The 18,394-nt window shown below is 37.1% G+C and overlaps 1 protein-coding gene across 2 annotated transcripts in view; it reads left to right on the top strand.

Annotated features, from left to right (window-relative positions):
- The window catches only part of rnf144ab (ring finger protein 144ab), a 29,361-nt gene that overhangs the window by 7,816 nt on the left and 3,151 nt on the right, over positions 1–18,394 (top strand). For both annotated transcript variants that reach the window (XM_056445359.1, XM_056445360.1), the window contains 6 exons: positions 11,874–12,032; positions 12,434–12,538; positions 12,665–12,725; positions 14,502–14,712; positions 15,980–16,127; positions 17,882–17,971. In XM_056445359.1, the coding sequence (XP_056301334.1) occupies positions 11,874–12,032; positions 12,434–12,538; positions 12,665–12,725; positions 14,502–14,712; positions 15,980–16,127; positions 17,882–17,971 (774 nt within the window). The remainder of the gene's footprint in view (positions 1–11,873; positions 12,033–12,433; positions 12,539–12,664; positions 12,726–14,501; positions 14,713–15,979; positions 16,128–17,881; positions 17,972–18,394) is intronic.

Genomic DNA, 18,394 nt, shown 5'->3' with positions numbered 1-18,394 from the left:
CATTAAATCATTCATTTATTTAAAATTAATAAATAAAGCTTCATTTAGATTAAGAAAAAAATTATTTACATCCAGACGGTTGCTATTTCTAAACTTTTTTTGAAACTTTAAAGAGATTTAAAACTTTAAAAATCTTATCTGGGGGGCTTAGTGGTTAGCACTGTCGCATCACAGCAAGAAGGTCGCTTGTTTGAGTTCCAAATGGGCCAGTTGGCACTTCTGTGTGGAGTTTGCAAGTTCTCCCCATGTTCGCGTGGGTTTCCTCCAGGTGCACCGATTTCCCTCACAATCCAAAGACTTGTATTACGTGTGAATTGGATGGACTAAATTGGCCGTAGTGTATGAATGTGTGTAAATGGGTGTGTATGGGTGTTTCCCAGTGCTGGGTTGCGGCTGGAAGGGCATCCGCTACGTAAAACAGATGCTGGAATAATTGGCGGATCATTCCACTGTGGTAACCTCTGAAATAGAGACTAAACCAAAGGAAAATAAATGAAGGAGACCTTATCCATTTTAGTAACCATACTTATTCCTTTTAGGACCACAATTAGGACAAAAGCTATTACAGAAAAATATTTCCTAACTATGTTGTCTTATCTTAACTACAGAAACTGTCCAGATCTCGAAGCACTGTTTATTAACTGTAAGCCTTTTTTACTCCCCGCGCGAGTTCTGCTCGTTCATCCTCGTCAGTGTTTACATTCCTCCGCTCGCGCACGCGAGCATGGCGATACAGAAACTAGCTGATCAGATCACGGTGTTAGAGCAACAACACCCGGACTCTGTTTTAATCATTCTCGGGGACTTTAACAAAGCAAAACTGTCCCGTGAACTGCCAAAATATAAACAGCATGTTACATGTCCCACAAGAGACAGAAATATTCTGGATCACTGCTATACTACAATAAAGGATGCATACCGCTCCGTCCAACGAGCAGTCCAAAGATGGACTAACGAAACAGAGCGGGATCTACAAGCCTGTTTCGACCTCACTGACTGGAGTGTTTTTGAAGCTGCTGCAAACGATCTGGATGAGCTCACAGAGACTGTAACATCTTATATCAGTTTCTGTGAAGACGTGTGCATTCCTACCAGGACTCAACTCACATACAACTATGACAAACCATGGTTCACTGTAAAACTCAGACAGCTACGTCAGGCCAAGGAGGTTGCTTACAGAAATGGGGATAGGGCCTTGTATAAACAGGCCAAATACACACTGGAAAAGGAGATCAGAGTCGCAAAAAGGAACTATTCTGAGAAACTAAGGAGTCAGTTCTCTTCCAGCAACTCAGCATCTGTGTGGAAAAGTCTGAAAAACATCACAAACTACAAGACACCATCTCCCAGCACTGTAGACAATGAACGACTTGCAAACGACCTGAATGAGTTTTACTGCCGGTTTGAAAAACCCCCACACCCACTCTGAACTGCTCTTCACGCCACCATTAACACCACCACCCCCCGCCTCCCTCATACCTGCCCTACAGTTCAGTGAAGAGGAGGTGTGCCAGGTCTTCCGGAAACAGAAGAGGAAAAAAGCACCAGGCCCAGATTTTATAACACCAGCCTGTTTAAAATCCTGTGCTGACCAACTGGCCCCCATCTTCACCCTGATCTTCAACAGATCACTGGAGCTGTGTGAAGTGCCCTCCTGCCTCAAACGCTCCACCATCATCCCCATCCCAAAGAAACCCAAACTTACAGGACTAAATGACTACAGACCGGTGGCGCTAACATCTGTGGTCATGAAGTCCTTTGAAAAACTGATGCTGGCCCCCCTGAAGGACATCACTGAACCCTCACTGGACTCTCTTCAGTTTGCCTACAGAGCAAACAGGTCTGTGGATGATGCAGTAAATATGGGACTGCATTATGTTCTGCAACACCTAGACAGACCAGGGACCTATGTGAGGATCTTGTTTGTTGACTTCAGCTCGGCGTTTAACACCATCATCTCAAAACTTCTCCTGCCCAAATTAACTCAGCTCTCTGTGCCCACCTCTGTCTGTCAGTGGATCAACAGCTTCCTAACCATAGACTGTAAAATATATGGACGTAGCATCCGTGACGTCACCCATAGGTTTCTGAAGAGTGCAAAAGAAGCCACTAGTAGGCGCGGCCAACCGTCGCCATTTTGTTCGCGCGTCATCGCACCCACGGCGGGATACCAAACAAGGGCAAAGAGGCGGAGAGTGGGTGGAGCTACAGACACCTGCTGGCACTTTGCTAAGACCTGGCACACAGACTTTACTTTGGGAGAAACGCTTTACTTTATTACCTGCGACTCGTTTGTGTTCTAACCACATGTGCTTGGCTGTACACTATATCAGTAAAGTGATTAGACTTTCAAAAACACTGTTGTAATACATTGAGCCACTAAACATTGCTCTTATGACGTTTTTCTACAGGAGGTAAACGCAAATTACTTCCAAACACTTCAGATGTGTGTGTGTGTTAGTAAATGCAAGACTATTGATAAAATCCAGCACAACACTGTATGACAACGCTTCAGATGACTGTTCTAGAGCCTACAGCTAATCAATCTGTCACATTCTGGAGTGCTTTACGGGTCTAAAGAAAAATATTAATGATAAATGATCTTAAATAAAACAAATACATTTATAGAGATGGTATACAAGTATATAACTTTACTCACATGGGAATCGGAGGCCACGTGAATGGTTTGTGAGCACAATTAAATGCACACAGCATCCCATATCATCTGATAATTGTAAGAAATAAGTCCAAAAGGCAGCTGACTGTAAAGCCACATAAAACAACACAAAAATACGATGAATGTGCCGAGATCAGTGGCTAATCTGCCGGATTCAGCTGAGGTGAAGTGACAGCGACCAGCGAGACCTAGCTGTCACTCAAGTGGCCACGCCCTTAATTATGCAAACTTAAAATAACCTAATATAAAGGAAACGGATGAGTTATAAAAAAATTCACCCCCCTCACAGTTGTCATGGAGGGTAATAATAGCTATATGAACCAAAATCGTTCTTTGTACCAGGCTATAAACACCTTTTTTTTCTGCTGTAAAGTTGGCCATTCTAACAGTGGGCTCAATTGCACTTTGCTCTATTATGGAGCCAGGACTAGCGGAATTTTGATGAATTGCAGTTTCAGTTACATCCGTATTGGCCTCCCGAGGGAGAGCGGGAGGTTGCCGCTTGTTCCTAACGGACAGGCAGCAGCTGGTGAAGCTGGGAAAATTCGCATCTAGCATCCGCACAATCAGCACTGGCGCCCCCCAGGGGTGTGTCCTCTCCCCACTGCTCTTCTCCCTGTACACGAATGACTGCACATCAAAAGACTCCTCTGTGAAGCTCTTGAAGTTTGCAGACGACACCACACTTATCGGCCTCATTCAGGAAGGTGACGAGTCTGCTTACAGACAGGAAGTTAAGGAGTTGGCTGTCTGGTGCAGTCACAACAACCTGGAGCTCAACACGCTCAAAACAGTGGAGATGATAGTGGACTTCAGGAGAAACCCCCCTGCTCTCCCCCCACTGAGCATCATGGACAGCATTGTGGCAGCAGTGGAGTCATTCAAGTTCCTGGGCACCACCATCTCTCAGGACCTGAAGTGGGACACTCACATTGACTCCATTGTCAAAAAAGCTCAACAGAGGCTGTACTTTCTTCGTCAGCTGAGGAAGTTTAACCTCCCAAAGGAGCTGCTGAAACAGTTCTACACCTCCATCATTGAATCAGTCATCTGCACATCAATAACTGTCTGGTTTAGCTCAGCTACTAAATACGATCTCCAAAGACTACGTCGAATAGTTCGGACTGCTGAGCGAATCACTGGTACAACCCTTCCTACTCCCCAAGAACTGTACTTATCCAGAGCGAGCAGAAGGGCTGCCAAAATCACTCTGGACCCCTCACACCCAGCACACTGCCTCTTTGAACTTTTACCTTCTGGTCGACGCTACAGAGCACTGCGCACCAGAACAGCCCGACACAGGAACAGTTTCTTCCCTCAGGCAATCCATCTCATGAACACTTGATGATAATAATTGTGGAACCAACATCACTACTTGCCATACACTTTTATACACATGTACACTTATTTAACAACACACTTTACATGCCAATTTGCACATAACAGCTGCACATATAACATTGTATATAGTAATAAACATGTACATACACTTGTCAATCTGTATATTTGCACTCACTACTTCTATTTTTAAAAAATATATATTTATTATCTGTTTTTTGTCCTGTCTCTGTAATCCTGTTGCACTGTAGAGACTCTGTCACAAAAACAAATTCCTCGTATGTGTAAACATACCTGGCAATAAAGCTCTTTCTGATTCTGATCATGCTTTTTTACATAGTTTGGTCCAAGAACAATATCAGAATACATTTTTTTTTGCTTGGTCTCAATTTTTTTATTCATATTAGGGCTGCGCAATATATCATTTCAGCATCAATATCGCAATGTGATCATTCGCAATAGTCACAATGCAAGTATATACAATGAATAAAAATGCTGTTTATTTAATTTGCATATTTTTCTTTATTAAATTTATTAATGCTTGTAGATTGTTTATTACTACCAAATACTGTGCTCAGTAATATAAATATTATCCTTATTATACAATACTTCTTATGCTCAAGTGCTATACATATAAACTTGAATTATATTTTATGCACTCCCCTATAGAATCTTCCTAATCAATTTTAAATTCTTTACAGACATTTAACTAACTCATCTAGTGAAATTGTGTTCATATTCCAATATATATCGCATAATTAAAAAATATAGCAATATGCAATTTTTCCAGTATCGTGCAGCCCTAATTCATACAATTCAATGAGTTGGTTTTCAGCTACTTAACACTGGAGCTGTACTTTTAAGATCAGGCTCAGGACAGTACTGCGAGTTCAGTAATTGAGAACATTAGCAGCATATTTATGTCCAGGTTTTATGAAAGCCCTTATTTATTGAGTTAACATGAATCAGTCCATTTTCTCATTCCAAAATTATGTCTGACAAGCACATTCATGCTTGTTTTAGTGTCCCCCCCCCCCCCCCTCATAATGTAATCCAATTAAACAATTAGGTTGTTCAGGGATTTCAGTATTATGGCTGACACAAATCTGAAGGCCTGCCAGAGGCAATGGTGCATTCTGAACACTTGCAGGCTTATTTAACCTGCTGAGAAAAATAGTTTGATGCAGAAGCAGATAGCAAGACAATAACACAGAGGTGCTATTTTTGAGTCAGTATACTTGTGCTTTTGAAGTGCTCATACTTGAATTTATACTTATTATCTTCATTTATAAGTGAGAATATCTACCGAATGATTCACGTGAAGGTCTTGACTAAGCCAAGCCATTTCTACTACAATCACAAGAGACAGTTGGAGCAACAGTAGAGAGCAGCTTAAATTGGATTTAACCTAGATAGATTAAAAATAGATCTTATGTAATTTGTTATGTAATTTTATTCATACGTGCCCAGATGAAAGCTATCTTGTCATTTCTGGTCCCCCAGGTTCTATATGTTTTTTATTGAATAAAATTGATTTCATGAGAAAATGTGCATTAGAGGTAGCTCAGGCTGTTAACCTCCATTATCGGATAAAGAAGTTCATTTACAGTGTCAGGCTAATGGAAACTCTCTGTCTGCAATTTTGACTCTATGAGAGGGTCATTGTGCCAAACTTCTGTGTGAGAACTAAAGTATATATAGGGTATTTCCCTTCCTGTCCTGTTATTTGTCTGCATGAAAGAACAATGAAGGTTTATAGGCCTGGGATTTCCCCTTCAATTTAGGAAAACTCTGTGTGTGGTAGACATCTTTGTTTTTGATCATTTGTTCCTTTTCAAAAGGTTTGCCCCTAAATGATGCTTTTAAATCTCCTATATTTAATGGTAGAAGTAGAATGCTTTTTTCCATTTATTCGGTTGAGGTATTAAAGTGTGTATTTTTTGTATCAGTGGCAAAAATGGGGGCACCACGGTGGCGCAGTGGGTAGTGTATATGTGTGAATGAGTGTGTATGGATGTTTCCCAGTGACGAGTTGCAGCTTGAAGGGCATCTGCTGCGTAAAACATATGCTGAATAAGTTGGCGGTTCATTCTGCTGTGGTGACCCCAGATTTATAAAGGGACTAAGCTGAAAAGAAAACGAATGAATAAGTTGCAAAAATGACCTTTTAAACTAGCTGCATAAACACGTCTTGCCATTTGGTCATATATCTATTTCATTACTGTTACTTAATCAGAAGTGGTTCAAATGGGCTATGAGATGTTTTTCTTAAAATTCCCTCATGATTCAAACAGTTTTTGTTTTTTTTACAGCAGATTTTTTTAACAGCAAGTGGCACTGTATGCTGTACAAACAGCTGATGCTTTGCTTGCATCCATTTCTTTACAAATACCACTTAAACCGACCTAAAATAACGTTTAACAGTTAAAAAAGGTTTAAGCAAATTATAAGTGTTCATAGTGAGCTGTCTTTACATTAATCTCATCAACTTGCATGACTCACAAGTGCTCTTTATCATGAGTGTTTGAGGGTATGGTTAGACTAGAGTACTATCTGCTGTTAAAAGCTTAAGTTAGAATGAGTTCAAGAGAGAATAGCGATACGTTTTTAAAAAATTGCTTTAGCTGGCTGGTTTATGTAATGGATTCATAAATTACATTAAAACCATCAGTAGGTGGCAACAAGTGACAGCTGAATAAACCATACATGCCATTCATGTATGATATTTTTTTCTTTCTTAACTTGTTTTAAAGGGTCATTCTAACTGTATTTTAATAGGCTTCATCACACTGATTGCTTTTGGAAAGTAAAGGCCATGATATTTCAGACAACTGACAGTATTTTTTTTATCCATTTGTGGTGTTTCATAAAAATTGAAGAATGTCAAAATCTAAGCTTAAAATCCTCTTTATTTTTATAGCGCTTTATCCAATGTAGGTTGACAAAGCTACTTTACAAGCATGAACTTCAATGAATTTCAGCATTGTGGAACATATTCAATATATCAGGCAGCAGACAAGAGGTATAATGTTGGTCTTTTTCTAGTTACAGGTAGTATAAAAAAGATTCAGTTCAAACAAACCTCATTGACTACGTTTACATGGTCATTAGTAAAAAAAATGATTAAAGTGTTTACATCAGTTGCTTTTTGAATGTTCCTGTGCAGGGTCCCGTTTTACATGTTATAGCAACTAGATCGATTAACTTCATTGCGATATCCACGTTTCCTCCGGAGTTTCTTGTAATTTTGGGTGATTAATTTGTAATTTATCGATTTTCATTGGAGTTTGGCACTTTCATTTAGGAATATTTTATTCATGCCCCCCATGACAAACGAGATATTGGGTAAGAGTATTAACTGCTGCAAGAGTGTTGTTTTAATGGAATTTGAAACCGCATGCTGTATAAGGGGAAAAACCCTCTGCATTTCGTGATGCAGGTGTGTGTGGTCCTTTACCGCAGGTGCAGAGAATATTGCTAAACAGCCATGTCTATGTATACACTATCCTGTCACAAAATGCTGCGAAAGTCCTACACGACAGTAATAGTTTGGTTGCGGTGTTTACATCTCTGTACTGCACTTCAATAATGCGACTAAATCGGCATAATCCACATGTCTTAATTCAATTTCTGTTTAGTTTGATTATGACCTTAGTCTGATTTAATTAATCAAAAATCACTGTTTACGTGGTAGACTCTTAAATAGAGTAATGTCTTAATCTTATTAAAATCGGATTATTGGTGTCTATGTAAACGTACTTGTTGAAAAATGATCCACTGAAAGGCAGCTCTACTGACCCCAAAGAAGCAAGCTGAAGGCGACATTGGCAAGGGACCAAAATGCTACCAAGTGAATAAAAACCTTGTGGAACCCAGGCTTAGATTTCCTCTAGACAAATGCATAAGCAAAGCTGCAATTTAGGAAGCAGTAATAAATAAATGTGGCCTTAATACCTTATAGTTTTATGAAAGCCTTCAAACACCGTCTTTGGGATGTTACAAATCCAAGCACAAGCAAAATGTTTCTGGCTGCAGTTCACTTACTGGCCATCTGTGTCACTAATGACCAAGTTTTCTGAATTCCACATAGCTCCTTTAAATAAATACTGTTCTTTTGATCTAAATGCTAATACCAGTTTTTTTGTCAATAATTTCAACCAGTAGTTGAATACCAATAGCAGTTAAGTGTTCTTTGACTTGTAACCAAGATCTCAAGACCAAGATTTTTATTTTTCTAACAGTCTGCCTTAAAAACTGAAGGATCTCGCCGTGTACATGTGATTTTACATATGATGGAGAGTTCCTGCATTTGGTTATGGCTGTGTGGGTGTGCTGACTGAGATGAGAGGCCCAAACTGAGAGAGACACAGCCTGCTAAGAGCCCTTTGCTGTTTATGCTGTCAAGTATTCCCATCACGAACACAATGAGATCCTGCAAGCACAAGCACAAGAAGCTCCATCTGTCTCCACCTACGACTGTGGGGAAGTCGACTAAATACGCCATCTGAAGGCTCCTCAATTTATTTTTTTCACCTCTTGATGGTTTGTGTTGTGGTGTAATGGATCCTGTTACTTTTTTGTAACTTTGGGTGGCAAAAGTTTTGCTTTACCATGTTGTGAAAGTGTGTTTGGAAGTTGACACATACAGTATGAAGTGGGTGTTTCACGGAGGTTTGTTTGTTTTCGGCAGGCTGCTGTGTTTCACATACTCTCTGAGGGAGTTTGTTGTGTTGGGCTCTCCAGTAGAGACAGTCATTAGTTTACTTCGAGTTGCCTGGCAGCAGTACTGAGGCTATATTGACATACTTTTACTGATTGGACAAGCCCTCAACAAACAGCAGAAGCTCTCAGAAGGAAAACTCCATAGCAGACCAAATATTTTATAGCTAATGATAGCCAAGTCCAAATTTTTGGATTCATACTCGTAGTTAAAGGTGAAGTGTCTGTTTTTTTAAGGGGTGGTCCAGAGTGGATTTTTAAGGCTTGGTTGTGTTCATAAGATGCAAAGCAATGTGTGCTCATGCTTCATTTGTAGAAAATCATGTTATTTTTTTAAAATATATCTTACTTTGATAATATACTGCTACTTAGCTAACTTGAAAATGACTGTCGTATTTCCTAGTTCCTCTTAAAGGCCTGCCTTCAAGAGGCTCTGATTGGTCAGCTAACATAATGTGCTGTGATTCGCGGATCGGCTTCACGTTACCAGGAAAAGCGTCATGCCCCTACAAGCATGTGCTTTTGTGCTGTGTAGTCAGTCGAGCAGCTGTTAGCCGTATCAGTTTGTGCCTAAATCAGAAAATGAGCACAAAGCTGAACCTCACGCCTGCTCTCTAAAATAAAATCTGAATGAAAAGTGTCTTTCACATATATTCAGAATCGGCATGTTTAAATATGTAACGTTCACATATCTTTTCTGAGTTTGTTATTTGAGATGTACAACACATCTAGATATAGAACAATTGTGGGTGTTTACAGTGATTTGATGGGTAAATATGAATTTGTAGCTAAATTGTTAAAAGTGCCAAACAGCATTTTTCATTGTTTACATTCTTTTTTTATGTCATTGCTTTAACATACCATTAAACCTAGAAACACTGCATGTAATAGATCAATTTTACCAAATAAAAATACTTACAGGTTGTGGCTCACATTCCACAGCTTCATCTATTATGGTTGAAACCTTTTATTATGTATTCAATCAAATTATGATATTATGTATGTTTGGACCCGATTATTATGTAGTCTATTATTTTGTAGTCCCTAAACTTCTTTTCTTTTGTTGTTTGTTCACACATCTACATTACACATCAAATAAAGTTTAAAATATGACATCGTAGTGGGCCATCCCTTTAAGTAAAGTTGAGGTTAAAATGTAGGTTTTTATTTATTTATCAGAATTGTGTGTTTAGTTCTGTTATTCTAGCATCTAGGACAAAATTAATATTTAAAAACAAAGTAGCAAATATTGCCAAAGTGCCCATTTTTTTCATAATCATACTGTACAATATAGTGTGGTTTATGTTAAATGAAACAAAAAAAATAAGTATTTAAAATAAAGCTGAAATTAATTAAATTGTAGCCATTAGCTAATAAACTAAAATACTATAATTAATCTGTAGAAAATAAAGGTAGATACAATTGTTAAAAATGACCAGGGAAGGAAAAAATGAGGGCTAATTTTAGGGTTGGGCAATTAATCGAAAAGTAATCGAAATCGACATTGTTTATACTTCTGCGTCAAGATTGTCTATACTTCTGCGTCAAGAACACACGTATGGTCCAGCGCAGCCTTTCTGCGGTCTATACCCCTCACCGTGGCTGACGCTGACACTGATGCGCACCTCTCAAAACATTTGCGTAGCGCAAGCTCTGTGATTGGTCAGCTTGATAGTGGTGACGAGCGTGGGCAGCACAGAGAGCAGCGAGCCCATTGAAGCGAGTGTTTATAAGTGTGTCCAGTCCCAGTCCCGTGGAGGAACTACAGTTGGAAACTGCTGTTTTGTTTACCCTGTTATTAAAGTTGATGCACGTCCACCGGTTCCCACCTCAGAATGAGCGGGTTTGAGCTACTTGTACATCAATGTAGCGTTTAGAAAAAACAAAACACCAGCAAAGAAATTCCACATAGAGACACATAACCTACTGCCAGCTAGCGTATCGGAAGTGTTTCGGAAGTCACGGTGATCACTCGACGCAGAAGTATGAACCAGTTAATGCTGTTTTATACTTCTGCATTCACTTTGAAGCCACATCTGATCTCTAGTCAAGTAGGACGAGTCATTCGAAAATTAATCGAGTCAACACGATTAATCAAAAAAAGATCTCGATTCGACCCTACACACGATCCTAATTCAGGTTTTCTACGATTCAGCCAAGTATATTTTAAAGGTCAGGAGAGAAGAGTAAAGGCGGATGCACGAGTCTTCACAGGAACATGAACACCTTCAAATGGCATTAAAAGTGTCACATACTGTATAATATATACTGTATATAATTCACCCAGAAATGTCATTTCTTTCTTCATGTAATGATATTTGCGGCCGCAAGCTACTGAGTACTTTAGTGAACAGAGCCTGCATATGCTGTGAATAACAAGTAATAAAGTTGAAAATAACGTTCAGTTTGTTGCACAGAGCGATCGTTTGAGAATCGCGCTGAAAGAATGATTTGCATGTGTGTGTGTTTTATCACAGCGACGGCAGACATGAGCCACACTAGGAAGTGAAAATGAAACTGGACGCACATCATTAAAATGATTATAACGCATTTTACAGTTATGATTACGACAAGCATTTTATTATTTTTTTTCTTTCATAGCTAACACACTGTGCATGAAAACAAATGTTTTACAGTTTCAGTATAGCTACTCTAGCTTATATAATGTTGAATATATTGCAAAAAGAAATTTGATAATGACAAATGTCTGATTTTACCAGTGAAACAAATGGTCTAATAATGCTGACAATGACAAATGACAAGCACATGTCTCAAACATAATTCAATTTTATAATTATGAATAGTTGTATTCTGATGTCACCATTTTACTGTGAATGAACAAACAGGACATATTGAAAGTCTGTTCAAGTCCACCATAATGACTGTACAAAATGTAGCATTTTAAGCAACAGTAGACCTACACACAGGCCTAATATTATTATTAAATCCAATTTAAAATCTAAATGTTTTATCATTTCTATTAATTAAAATGAACTAGAGTGTTTTGAATTATTGAAAGTTATACTAGAACTGATGATTAAATTCAAATATTGTACTTAATTATTTATAAGAAGTGATATGGTGTGGTGTTTCTTTGTTTTTGCCTGTTTATCAGACGTGCATTCTGTCTGTATTTTAGCGTCCCAGATCTACAGTACATACCATGAGCAGCTCTCGCTACGAACCCAGCTGGGACGTGGACCTGGCGCCTCTCCTGTCCTGTAAACTGTGCCTGGGAGAGTTTCCGCTGGAACAGATGACCACCATCTCCCAGTGCCAGTGCATATTTTGCAGTCTGGTAAGGATTGTGTCTTCAGTGGCCATTCCTGTGTGTTTTCCAACTATGCGTATACCATATCTTATGAAAGTCTCTTCACATGTGTACTGTACAGCACAGCTGTAATGCTAATGAACCATACATGCAGAAGCTAGTACTCATATGCTTCTGTTTTTTGGTTTGTGATCGATCTTTCATTCTGATTTTCGATAGATGAATTCAAGTAAATGTAATACAGATTATAAAGTCTTGATTTGAGCCAAATTGGCCGGTTTTACAAGCAGCTCTTGAATGCTGTGATGGTCTGAGTTTGGCTTGACTACAATGAGCAGAGCGTTTGTGGGTGGAAGCATAACCACAGGCAGCAGTTGTCTCATTATTTTTTGAAAGACAAAAAAGAAATCAGAATCTGTCTCTTACAGTGTTTGAAGCAATATGTTGAACTGCTCATTAAAGAGGGCCTCGAAACGGCTATTAGCTGTCCAGACTCTGCCTGCCCAAAACAAGGACATTTGCTGGAGAATGAGGTGAGCACACTTCAAATTAGTAAGACTAGAAATAATTGTGGTGTTTTCAGAGTTGAAAGGGTTTCGATTATCTCTCTTGCTCTGTTGTTTGCTATTGTCTTGCTCATTTTTTTTTCTCTGCTGTAGATTGAGTGTATGGTGGCTGCTGAGGTCATGCAACATTATAAGCGACTCCAGTTTGAGCGAGGTAAGTTTTCTCATATGCACAGTTTTTCGCTCACATTTTTATCATCCCTTTGACGCTTAAACTTAAAAGGCTTTTCTTTTTTAAAATGCTTTTTCTCCTGAGCCTTTTTAAAAAAAATGTTGCAAATAAAATTAACAGCATTTAGCTTTTTAAAGGGCACCTATGATGAAAGTAATCTTTTGTAAGCTGTTTGGACAGAACTGTGTGTATAGTGTGTACACAGTCATATTGGGGCTGATATAAAGACAACAAGTCTCTTTTTTTAAATTTCCTGACGTTAAAATAGGATCCAAATCCCTCCCATTTTGAGGCCCACTGCTACGTGACGTAGGAGTGCGGTTTTCCTTACCCACCGAATTGATTGACAGCCGCATATTAACATGTCTCCATAGTAGCATAAGCATATCCACAAGACAGGTCTTGCGCAAAGCAACTGCGATTGAAAGATCTGTTCAGCTCTCTGTGATCATCTGCACCTCAAGAATGAGTTTTACAAGTTTAAAATATTTCTAAAACAGTGCATGTTTGTAATAAAGACAGTATAATCGCTATCTAATTCATCACCCCAGCCATATAGAATCAGTGCGACTATAAAATAAGACGCTTCATTTCTAGTTTGTGGACGTTAAATCAGGTTTATTTTGTACATTAACATACCGTATATCCATACAGCAGTGTATGTTAAAATGTATTCTGTCATATTTGCCATGCAAGAACAGTGCAAAGTTAAGTGCCTGTGCGTTCATACGAACTTTGTAATGAGATTGTGTGTGACTCATCGTTTCAGAAAGGCTTTACTTAACTCCACAACAAATACATCAAATAACCACAAGTTGTTACTGTAGTATTACTCATTTTTGTCTGTCACTGTGCTGTTTTTCTGACATGAGACGCAGCAGCAAGAACCAGCTCATTTGCATTAAAGTCTAAGGCAACAAAAACAGTTACAGTTTACTGAAAACCCCCATGTTCAAAAAGGTAGAATAAATAATCTGATGGGTATTTTAAGCTGAAACTACACAGGCACGTTCTGGAGACATACGGTTTTTTTATCTTAAATCTGGGAAAAGAAGTAAAATAAGTTCTCTATAAATCTCAAAACATAAAATTTTGGTAATAGGTAAATCTATTTCTGTAGTTTAACTGCTAAATCTTTCAACTACAGCCTTAATGATTAAATTCATAAACTCCAAGCATTTATAATGTGCCGTGTTCGCAGCATGTTTTCAATAAATGTTGTTTGGCGACAACATGCAAATTAAGAGTGCCATATTTGTTGTAAAATGAATCATGCTTTATTATAAATTTCACTGTATTAAATTTGCATTAGTGAGAGAAAAAAAACAAATACTGTAAGTCACATTTCATCATTTCACCCAGAACTTATGTAAAATAGGTTACCTGAAGCCCTAAATAAATCATTAAAAAAAAATTCAAACATTAAAAAATGTATTTTAGTTCCCCTGACTCAAAAACAAATCCTTTACAGTCTAACCGTATTATGAACAGAGATTTATTTAGACTGAAACAAACTAGCAGTGTTTAGAAAATTCACTTTACAATGTCTCTCTTATTTGGCACAGATATAAATGTGTTCATTGAGGTTAATTGTCTTATATAAGCTACTTTATAACTAAGCAACATTACTTGTATTCCCGAAAATAAAATGTTTGTTCATTCTTTAACCCGTTTTACCTCCATATAAAGTTTAATTTTATCTGCAGATCAGACCAAACAGGTCATCATTTCAACCATGTTGTTTGTTATTCTTTGCAGAGGTGCTTCTGGATCCATGTCGGACCTGGTGCCCGTCATCCTCATGCCAAGCAGTGTGCCAGCTGAATGAAGCAGAGGTGCAGCTGCCGCAGCCGGTGCAGTGCCCTGAGTGCAGTCTGCGCTTCTGCTCTGCCTGCAGGGCTGACTGTCACACTGGCCAGGCCTGTCAGGAGACTCTGCCAATTACCACTTTCCTGCCTGGGGAAAACGGGTACTGCCACTAATGTATTTTTATACAGCAGCAAATCATACAGTATTAACTTTTTCTGTGGGTGTACTCCATTATGCATAAATATTATTAACTACTTATTTTTTTAAATACTATAGAAATATTAAATTATTTATTCAAAATAAATATTCATAATAATATATAAATAATTTTAAAATTATTTGTTCAAATTTCTCTCCCCTTCTTAAATACAGATATTATCAACAGAGAGAATACAGTTTTAATACAATGTAGAAATGTACTCTAACAATACTATATTCTACATATAAATACTATATTCTACAGCTAAACAATACTACATTTCACAGCTGATACTTTTTAATGGTTCTGCTTTTTAATGGTTTGAGTTTTGAATGAAATGCAAATGAAAACTTTCTTCTCTGCATTTTAACAAGTTGTATCAGGGTAAACAGAAAAAACATTACTCAAATTAACATTATTAACAAATTCTGAACAGTAGGGTTTTTTTTTTTCATTAAGATATCTAAAACTTCATTTTTGGCTCAGATTCATACACTACAAGCAAAATCATCTCTGTGTATTTATATTATCTGTGTTGAAGTTTTAGTGAGATTTTAAACCTGATACCAAATACTGATGCAGATTATTGTCAGTCAATACTGACCGGCTGATGCACTTCTGCAAAGTATTCATCTTACAAAGTTACTTTTCTGACATTTCTGTTTGGGGTCAATTTAATTGTAATCAGAATATATAGTAGATAACAATAAACAATTTTTTGAGGTGAGGACAAATTAAATCAAAAGTGGCAGGAAGGACATTATTAATATTTTGATAGTGCTGATCTGCTTTATTGAACTACTTTATTAATGAATACGAAACGTTTATAAAAGTATATATTTTAAGTAGTACTTTTATATTAAATATTAAGCTGCATGACTATTTTCAACATTGGTTTTAAAAAATAAATGTTCTTGAGCACCAAATCAAAATTGGATGGGAGCTTTGCCATAATAAATTGCATTTGGAAATTTAATTAATTATATTTTAATGAAGTACAGTTATCTTAAATTATATTGCTGTTTTTGTCATGTTTTTAATCAAATAAATGCAGCACTGAATAGCATAAGAATCTTTTTTAAAAACATCTTGCTGACCTCAGACTTCAGTGTGTATAGGCAAGTGTATTAGCAAGATTTTATTCAGGAAAACAAAATCATTAAATATGAAACTGACACTTTGTTAACAGAGAAATCCAAATGACCTGTTCATGTCTCTGCTTCAACAGCTCCAACCTCAAGAGTCAGGAGGACGAGGCTCCGATCAAACGCTGTCCGAAATGTAAAGTGTACATTGAGAGGGATGAAGGCTGTGCTCAGATGATGTGCAAGAACTGCAAGCATGCCTTCTGCTGGTACTGCCTGGAGTCACTGGATGTTAGTATTGAGCACAAATTATGTATTAACTCTTATAACACATCATAGCCCATCCATGAAATATTCAAAATGTAGTTTTTAGTGAGGTAAAGAGGTGCAAAATACCTAATTCATAATTCATTTATCTATTTTTTAAATGTATAGCAAGTTATTTTTAATGTTTCAGTAATTTATTTATTTTTTTATTTATTTATTTATTTATTTTGGTGTCAGATTTATTTTAAATTTTTTGTTGAATTAACTGTTGAATTATCTTTATCATGTTACAAAATCTCAGTTGTAAGAGCAACAAATAGTAACTTGACTTCTAGTTGACCATTTTGAATAGTGGCTGAACTGTTGAACTGTATCTCAATTATCACAAATACTGCAGAAGACCTATTGGAACACACAATAGGTCTTCTGCAGACCTACATGGACCCAAGATTCTCACAGATATCAGTCAGGTTTGGTGAAGAAAAGGATAGCGCTCTTTCTCATACTTTAGCCTCCACAACAAAGTTCCTGAAAACAAAAAAGGTCAAGGTGCTCCAGGATTGGCCAGCCCATTCACCAGATATGAACATGATCGAGCATGTCTGGGGTAAGATGAAGCAGGAGGCATTAAAGATGAATCCAAAGAATCTTGATGAACTCTGGGAGTCCTGCAAGGATGCTTTCTTTGCCATTTCAGATGACTTTATTAATAAGTTATTTGAGTCATTGCAGAGATGTTTGGATGCAGTCGTCCAAGCTTATGGAGTCATATACAATATTAAATATTTTTCCACTGCACCATGACTTTATATTCTATACTGTACATGATTTCTGTTAAGTGACAAAACTTTTGTCTAAGCAAAGTCAGACCTTACTGTCCTAATTAAATAATTAATAATCAAGGCATGATCATATTTTATTTTGGTAAAATAAGCGTAATCTAGAGGCTTTTGCCTTTCATATAAGCCACTTCTGATACCAAATAATCAACTAGAAGTCAAGTTATTATTTGTTGTTCCTAAAACCTAGATAAGCGACAAGACTATATGTACACCTATTGACAAATCATTGCGGTATAAAACATTACGCACAATCAGTAACATAACTTTTTTTATCTTAAAGCTTGTGCAAATAAAATGTTCTTTCGGAGTATTATTTGTAGTTTGATGTATTTTTGTTAGAATTAAATATCTAGGTTTCATAAAAGGGGAAGATTTTAAATATATTTAAGTTATAAAGTCAAAATAATTTTATTAAATGGCAGTTTTTTTCAATGGTGTTTGCACAAAGAGTTTTTATATATTAAGAAATATACACTGTCCAAAACAATAAAGGGAACACCTAAACAACACAATGTAGCTACTACTGTTCACCTTATTTTTTGCAGCAGTACAGTATATTTAATTCTGCACCGTGTCTTTGTTTGGGTGGTTCATGTATTCATTTGAAGTTTAAATAAATGTCTTGGTTTTTAATGAGCAAAAGGATATATAACAGTAATACCAAGGCAGAAACAATACATTTAAATTATATATTTTTTCTCAAACACTCATGATACGTTTCTGATAAGATGGAGTGAAACAGACCTGAAATGTGAAAATAGTCTACAGATGTTGAATGCATTATAAGTTAACTATATTTTTTGTAAAACAGGACAAATGCAATCATGACTTTTATTGTTTTACTCTCATATTATATTGGTCTAAAAAACACAACTGCATTTGAGAAACATTTAAGGGCTGCTATTTCATGTGCCTCATATTCATCTTCTTTCTCAGGATGACTTCTTACTGATCCACTATGATAAAGGACCATGTCGAAACAAATTGGGTCATTCCAGAGCCTCCGTCATCTGGCATCGGACACAGGTATGTGTCACATGATCATATGCCTTTTAACTGTAGATCTGAAGTGCTAAAGACAGCATGACCCACTCAGTTCCCCTGAAATAACCCTTCTTTATAAAAGCATCAGAGTAGGGTGTATCTTATTGTAGTAGAAAGTAGAAAAGTGGCTTTGTTGCATTTGCTAATGGTTTGCTTTACTGTGTAGGATATTACAGACACTTAATTGCATTGTGAATAGATGTATATGAAGAGACCAAGATCTGAACGGATGTAAATGGATGTACAAGAAGTCATTTAAGAATTCTGTTTCTCTTAGTTATGGGTTAGAGGCAAATGAGCAATTTTGTTTTATTCTGTAAACTACGTTTTGAGCATTTAAAGCATTTTTATTTTTTGTATTTTCTTATTTATTCATTTTTAGACAACACAACACCAATGCTTAAT

Source organism: Danio aesculapii, chromosome 20 (assembly GCF_903798145.1).
Source record: "Danio aesculapii chromosome 20, fDanAes4.1, whole genome shotgun sequence".
Classification (NCBI taxonomy): domain Eukaryota; kingdom Metazoa; phylum Chordata; class Actinopteri; order Cypriniformes; family Danionidae; genus Danio; species Danio aesculapii.
This window is presented reverse-complemented; position numbering and strand designations above follow the sequence as displayed.